This window comes from Penaeus japonicus, unplaced genomic scaffold (assembly GCF_977035675.1).
Source record: "Penaeus japonicus unplaced genomic scaffold, GWHDUDI00000001_assembly GWHDUDI00000008, whole genome shotgun sequence".
Taxonomy (NCBI): Eukaryota; Metazoa; Arthropoda; class Malacostraca; order Decapoda; family Penaeidae; genus Penaeus; species Penaeus japonicus.
In genome coordinates this window covers 32,816,214-32,823,713 of record NW_028234410.1, presented here as the reverse complement: position 1 = coordinate 32,823,713, position 7,500 = coordinate 32,816,214, and the positions used below count along the sequence as shown (strand labels likewise).

Sequence of the window (7,500 nt, the reverse complement as noted above, 5' to 3'; positions counted from 1 at the left end):
GATGATTGTTTTCTCTGGGGCTGCATGTCTGGCTAAAAGAAATCAACACCTGGCCAAGTCACCAAAATTCTTACAGGCACAAGACCTAGACTGCTAAACTCCCATCACATTTAGGACCCCTACTTGAAACATCCTCCACCAATGCATTAAAGCAAAAGAGATGCTTGATAGGAATCTTTACACAGCAAATTTAGAAATGGATATAAGCATTTGACTTATTTGTATCTTCCATTAAATTGGCAGGGCTTTTTAGAGAGGATGAATACATGACAGAAATTAAATGTGTTCAAAGTGCACATAATACTGTTCAGCTAGCTAGCAAATCAAGAGAATTATGCACTTATATGTGTAAATTGACCCCTACCTACAGCAACTACAGTCTGTGAGTAGGTTATATACCTGTACTTCACAATGATCAATGAAAGGTTTATGATGTTATTCTAATACCCATTAGTAACAAGACATGTTGCCTACTAGACTTTTTTTCTCTCTCCTTTTAATCCACTCACAACAGAGTGTATATTTACCTAATGCTGTTCCCACCAGCAATATAACAAGTGTGCACAGCTGTCTGCCAAGTGATTTTATCCCGCCTTATCCTCTGGGATAACAAGTCAAGAAAAATGTGTATTTACAAATGTAACTGCAATGAGTATATACTAACATTACTATGTACAATGTGTATATACAGTTAAAGTCCATGATATGATAGGATGCATCCACCATGTGGGAAATATTCCAATGACACTAAATATCATGAGTGGGTTAAAATTTTGGGGGGATTGATGAGTCCTAAAACTAGGATGGTGTGGAGCATATTCCCTGTCTGTTGTTGCTGCCTGTGCCCCTGCCTTGTTCATTTTATTCAGTATTTTTTTTTAAGTATGTTGTATATTTAAATATGAAATAACCTCCTTTTGTTTCCTTTGTCACAGGAGGAATGGCAGCTGCAATAACAACTCCATTAGATGTTGCCAAAACAAGGATAATGTTAGCAGATCACAATAGCAGTATTGCTAAAGGAAACATTGCCAATGCCATAAGGATAGTTTATGGCCAACAAGGAGTATCAGGGTAAGTACTAAAGCATGTTATAGTCCCTTGAAGTAAGAATTTCTTTATTAATGACTGCCTTCTCATTTTTGTTAGCCATATTTCTATCATAAGCAGTTTGATATCCTGTGTGGAAATTTTGTATTTTTATAAGATAGTATCAGTCAAATACACTGAAAGACAGTTTTAATGAGAACAGAAATAAAATTACATCTTATTCTGTGAGCCTATGTTTTCTAAGAGCTGTTTGTTCTTTTTTCTGTATATATATTTTCTATATCTTGTAACAAATCACATTACTAACTATAATGTTGATAGTGTTTAGATAACCTTTATACTAATCATGTAATAGCAAACTTAGGAGGTATTTTTATGGTGATTTTAGCAATATTATCCCCATCTTACGTGGTCCCTTTTCTTCTTTAGATGTATAAGTGTAGGTATTCAAAACCAGCCTTTAGTCTATTTTGATTATCCTGACCCAAAGCTTCCTGTATTAGGATACTATAAATAAATCTGATACTTTATATATCAATCTGTTTCATGGTCAGTATGAATAAAAATTATCTAGATTAAAGATTTAAAATTTCTTTCCTAGTATATATAAATATTTCATACATCTTTTCCTATCTTGCAGACTCTTTGCTGGAGTGGTACCTCGCACAATGTGGATATCCTTAGGTGGAGCAGTGTTCTTTGGAATATATGAAAAATCAAAAGAATTTATCCAATCCAAAATTGGTTTAAATAAATAACAGAAGACCCACTCTTATTGTGTAAATATGAACATTATATTCAATTTATGTAATTCCTACCTCATTAATAAAGAGAAGGGTAATGATAATTGTTATTTGTATTTTTTATATAGTTATTATGAAAAAAAGTCTTACAAGTTATATTGATTCATTTTGTATATAAAATTCTAAATACATAATTCTTGTTTCTCATTTACAACTTCCTAAGAAAACATTTACAATATTTCATGAATTAGGAAAATATTTTTTGCGCCTTCAATCTGTACACACAATTTAAACTTCAGACGTCAAACTCATTCTCCCTTTAACTCATTACAATCGGCCACAACGACTTTCTGTGATGGCCGGCCAGATCGAGATCCCAGCTTCTCAATGGCCTTGACTACATCCATGCCTTCAACCACTTCTCCAAAGACGACATGAGCACCATCCAGCCATGGGGTAGTTACTGTAGTGATGAAGAACTGGGAGCCATTGGTGTTGGGTCCGGCATTGGCCATGGACAGTATACCAGGTCCTGTGTGCCTCAGTTCAAAGTTCTCATCCCTATAAGAAGTAAAAAGAGTTATGGGGTTAAAGTTTAAATATTAGACAAAAGATAAAAGGTCCTAAAATATTATTTTGGTAAAATCTGAAATTTGACTATATAAGGAAAACTTGTACTTGTGTATATATACATACTCACACATGATGTGCTTGTGTATGAACATGACTGTTAGCACATCACATCAGTGTATGAATATGTGCCTGTTGCAGTTTTTTTTTTGTTTTTTTTTATCTTAATCTTATTACCAATGTAATATGTGCCAAAGAATTAAAACCATAAATGTTTGGGAAAACAAAACCAACCTGAATTTGGGATTGATATTATTTCTCAAATATGACTGACATAAAATTATATGAACATTTAAGGAAATCAAAATGGGTCTAAAGGAGGTTAAGATGGCACTTTCTGTTATGATATTCAGCATTTGGAATACCAGTTTGAATATACTTTAAGTGAAGAATATGTAATGAAAGAGGAGATAATTCCATCATGGAACCTTAGTATATTCAGTCATCTTTTATTATTCCAACTATCATGAAGTCTATTTGTAAACTTCACTATAATTACAAGATAAAGGGATGACTCAAGTATTAAACTTTATACACACCAAGATGAAAAACAAATTTGTGAAACATTCTATGCCAAGCAATTGTCTCACAACAGTCACTTGACACTAGCTGTGGTCCATTTACAAATCAAGATAATTATGTCAAGCTAAATTTGCTGGAATTTTGTGTGACCACCTTACAAAAGTCCCTCTATGGTTTATAGAAAGAATTTTAGTTGTATAGTCTCCCTTAGTATATGGGGGATGGTCATGTGACAGTCTAGCAACAAAATCATGGTAATGGCAAAACTCTTAACCCTTTCCCAATGGGGCACGCGCTAAGTGAAAACCTCTACGCCGGTCCATTGCAATTTTGCATTGGAAATGTCACACTGGCATGACACCCCGGCATGGGGAATTTAGCTGTGTCACACGGGTGTGACACACCGTCGTCATAGGGTTATGAGTATCAAGAGAACTCCAGAAACAATGAACTGAATTGTCACCTAATAATGACACAACCAAATTGTTCCACTTTATATCTTGTTGTGTAATAGCATGCCTCCACTGTTCACACTCACTACATAAAGTTTTCCTATAATGTGAATTTCCTTAGCAAACAAGATTGCTCACCTGAACTTGGAGCCGTAGATTGACTTTCCGCCAGTTCCATTAAAATTGGTGAAGTCTCCACCCTGGCACATGAAGTTGGGGATGACCCGATGAAAGATGGACCCTTTGTAGCCAAAACCTTGCTCTCCAGTGCAAAGCTGACGGAAGTTCTCTGCAGTCTTTGGTACTACATCAGACCTTAGCTGCAAAAATTATTGTTTTGTTTTCAACATGTAAAATATTTGGGGAGACGAGGAAGCTACTTAGTTAAAAGGAAGTTAGTTCCAGGGATTGTGTTCAGAGCAGTTGCACTGCTATTTAGTTAAAAGACAGCAAGTTAAAGTGGTTGTGTTCAGATACTTGTTAGACTAAAAGTATCAAAAAATTTGCATTATGAAAACAAATTTACAAGTTGGCTGTCAATCTACAAAAAATGAGAGTACAAGGTCTCCAAGATGGTAAATGCCCTAACTTTTAAAAAGAAAAATGCAATTTAAGTTTGTAAACCTGTAAAATGGCATAACCTTTGCGATGAAATCTTATATACAATCAAGTTAGTTCAAAAGTCATTGATATTTTGCATGAAGACAGTTGGATTTCTTAGGCCTATTTAAAAAAGTTATTGGGTAATATTAAAAAATTATCGTAGTCATGTTTTAAATATAACATTTTTTCCTAAACTTCAGTCAACAATGTACCCCTTGAGATTCTGCATATCCAACCATACCCCTCGTCATTTTTACAAGAAATTCTGTGTTGCATTAAACCAACCACCACAACACCCAATACCACAGCCCTCTCCAATCACCACCCATACAACTGCAACCAGATGCATCAGATGTTTGTTATCGTATGTCATAATTCATGGAAAAAAAGTATTGGAGGGGGTGCCTGCACATTTCCCTTAACCCATTCACGACAGGGGCATTCTAGCCTTGAATGTCACAATGCCGGGGCTTTCGAATTATTAGGCCTAAATCAATTAAATGGCTGGCACAATACTGTGCCGCCCGGCCACTGGGCTTTTGAATGAGCGGTACAGTACTGTACCACCCGTCCAGAGAGGGTTAATATGCTAATAGACTGCATTCAGATATGGGAATGTTTGGGAAATGCAATGATATACATATCTTGATTATATCCAATGTGGCACTTACTGTTTTCTTTTTCTTACATTCCTATATCACATGTAGTGCAACTTCCTTTCAAGCTTCTCAGCTTCATGACACAGCCATGAAAGCATAGCATCCAAAAACGTTTGATGCTAAACACCAATAAAATGTGAAGTCGGTAACACCTGGTCTGGCACTGAGGTCACAAAATCTTTGATATGATTAACATTATAAGGAGAAAGCCATGTTTAAACCCATGGGGTAATAGTGCTCGACTTTCTCTGTCCAAATCTGCCTAACTCAATTTTGGCACTTCAAGCCTTCTCTATATCCCTTATAGAGACCTGAATAATTGTTGTATTCACTCTCATGATGTCAGATGGAATCTACATGCATGGAGAGAGTGGGCTAGAATGCTGCATGATACATTTGCATGCCATGGCAGTGGAAGATTAAACCAACTGCTGATGGTCTCACAAATGAACTAAGAGTCGAGTTTTAGTACTAACAATGGACATAAAAATATAAAGGATGATAGTATTTATGGTATATTCGACAGTAAGGGTGAATGAAGCTCTATACTACTTTATTACTTCAGGATTCATACAGCTATTTGAAGACTAACACTGGTAATTATCATTGTAATTATCATGATATTCACTAACAAAGGTTTAGTTTAACCCACTCATGACGGGGGCATTCCAGCCTTGCATGTTACAATGCCGGGGCTCTCGAACACATTGGCCTAAATCAGTTAAATAAACAACGCCGTATGATGTCACCCAGCGAACGGGCCTTGAATGCGCGGTACCGTGGTGTACTACCCGTCCAGAGGGTTAAAATCACAAATATGTGGCTCCATAAAGGGCACCCCTATAGTCAGACATAGGCAATCCAGCACCCCCTAATCCGGGGTAATATCTGATTACAGAAGATAAAGGAACATGAAGTGCACTGCTTGATCATTTATTTTGATGAGTCCTCAGAACTAAAAGCAGCTGCAAATATTTTTGATAGGAGATTAGGTACACAGAAATTTGGTTCACATGGTCATGTTATTATTTTTCCTGAAATCCTAGTTTTTACCAGTACCTCTCAAAATGTAAAAGAAATATCATCTATAGCTATATCTAACTGAAAGATTTTGAATGGTACTATGTCTGCCACCAGAAATCTCTTTAATATTCAGTTGCTTAAACATAAAGGGTGAGATCCCAAACCCATACCTGAAATTTTATTTTTCACAATTTGGAACCCAAATCCAAACAAAAGTTGTACAGTAGGCAGACTACTGAAAATATGTGATGGGAAAAATTCAAATATTCAAAGTCTATTTTCATCTAATTTTCATCTGATTCAATATCCTCACTTTATAATGTATTATCTCTAAATATGATCACAAGAAAACAATCAATAAACCTTAATACAATACCCAAAGGGGAGGAGGGGGGTCTCCCAACAGAAACAAATCTTATCAAGATAATTTTGATAAGTTTCCCTCCCAAATAAAAATATATGTTTTTTTTAAAAGGTGAGGAGATACAGGATATTGCCCTGAAAAAAATTCACCAAATCCATTCTTTCCTGACCAGAACATAAACTAATATTAATTACAAGAGAATACTGATGCCCATTTAAATCACAGCGTTATTCAAACTCTCCCTCTAGCTGCAATATGTATCATCAATAGAACCATCAACTATCAAATTGAAACCCTAATTATTCACTGAAGGTGTATATTGATAATACAGAGTATTGATGCTGAATTTAGTCTAAAATTATAATAAATCCCAAGCAACAAGAATTCCATCCACCAGCAGTGAGAGTAGCACCATCAAGTGGCAGGAACCACACCTCCTCTGCAAGATATTTCTAATGATCCAATAAATCAATGAAAAAGCTAATTATTTCCATGGCTAATTTAACTTTCAATTCCCAATTTTTTCCTCGGTATTGATGTTCCATACTGAATAACATTACAAATAATTATATAGTCACATTTCATGAGCTCTTACTCAAGCTAAAGATAAATTTGCTGTACCCTCGGGAGTCAACGTCATTTCCACGAGAACCTAATCCCAATGATAATTAAAACTGCATTTGATTCAGCAGTGCAGATACAAAATTTATCTATTTGATATCACTAATTTTGAATAAATCTTGTCCTCTTTTCTACCTTATTAACCCATTGGAGCCGGTTGACATGATGCCATGTTTTGTGGTTTTTGCGTCAGACGCCTGGGACGAGCTATGGCAGCAAGCCTGGCCCTCGGGTTGAGCGAGCGGGCAGCCCTGGCTCGCGGCTTGTGCATCCGAGAATCTTGAGGCGTTAGGCTTATGCGTTCGAAAATCCCGGTATTGCAACCGTGCAAAGCTGGAACAGCCCCGGCTTGAATGGGTTAATGCACAGATTTATTGATTTATTGAAAAAAATTTGATAATCAAATCTTTTCATAACATAGTACAGAGTTTTACCTGACAATTTCCTTTGTCTTCAAAGATCTGCCCAACTGAGGCCTTAATCTATTTGTAGCACATAAAAGGGATATCACATTATGACATAACACGGCACTAACACTTGGAAACAGTGACATAATATTCCCTAGCATCACAGCATTTACCTAAAAAGGTATATAAATGCTAAATGACACCAAATCAAATGTTGTTAGCCTTGGCATCAGGTGCCAAAGAAGGAGGATTGCCATACTTTGAGTGACATGCAAAACCATAAAATAACAGAAGTGGTTAATCAGATTGGATAGGCCTACATGAAACCTTGGGTTCTGAGGCTTGAAACTTAAGAATGATCAGGTGATTTACAAAAGGCTAGACAGATAATTTGTTACCTATAATAAAGTTCTAATAATTAATACA

At 36.0% G+C, this 7,500-nt stretch overlaps 2 protein-coding genes across 2 annotated transcripts in view; one reads left to right on the top strand and one right to left on the bottom strand.

Annotated features, from left to right (window-relative positions):
* The window catches only part of LOC122246680 (mitochondrial S-adenosylmethionine carrier protein), a 13,437-nt gene extending 11,539 nt beyond the window's left edge, over positions 1–1,898 (top strand). The window contains exons 7-8 of the mRNA XM_086538861.1: positions 936–1,074; positions 1,691–1,898. Of these exons, the coding sequence (XP_086394987.1) occupies positions 936–1,074; positions 1,691–1,808 (257 nt within the window). The 3' untranslated portion in view covers positions 1,809–1,898. The remainder of the gene's footprint in view (positions 1–935; positions 1,075–1,690) is intronic.
* Positions 1,899–1,903: 5 nt separating this feature from the next.
* Positions 1,904–7,500, bottom strand: part of LOC122246681 (peptidyl-prolyl cis-trans isomerase) — a 6,038-nt gene continuing 441 nt past the window's right edge. The window contains exons 2-3 of the mRNA XM_043005394.2: positions 3,536–3,717; positions 1,904–2,354 (exon numbers count right to left, since the gene is read on the bottom strand). Of these exons, the coding sequence (XP_042861328.1) occupies positions 2,102–2,354; positions 3,536–3,717 (435 nt within the window). The 3' untranslated portion in view covers positions 1,904–2,101. The remainder of the gene's footprint in view (positions 2,355–3,535; positions 3,718–7,500) is intronic.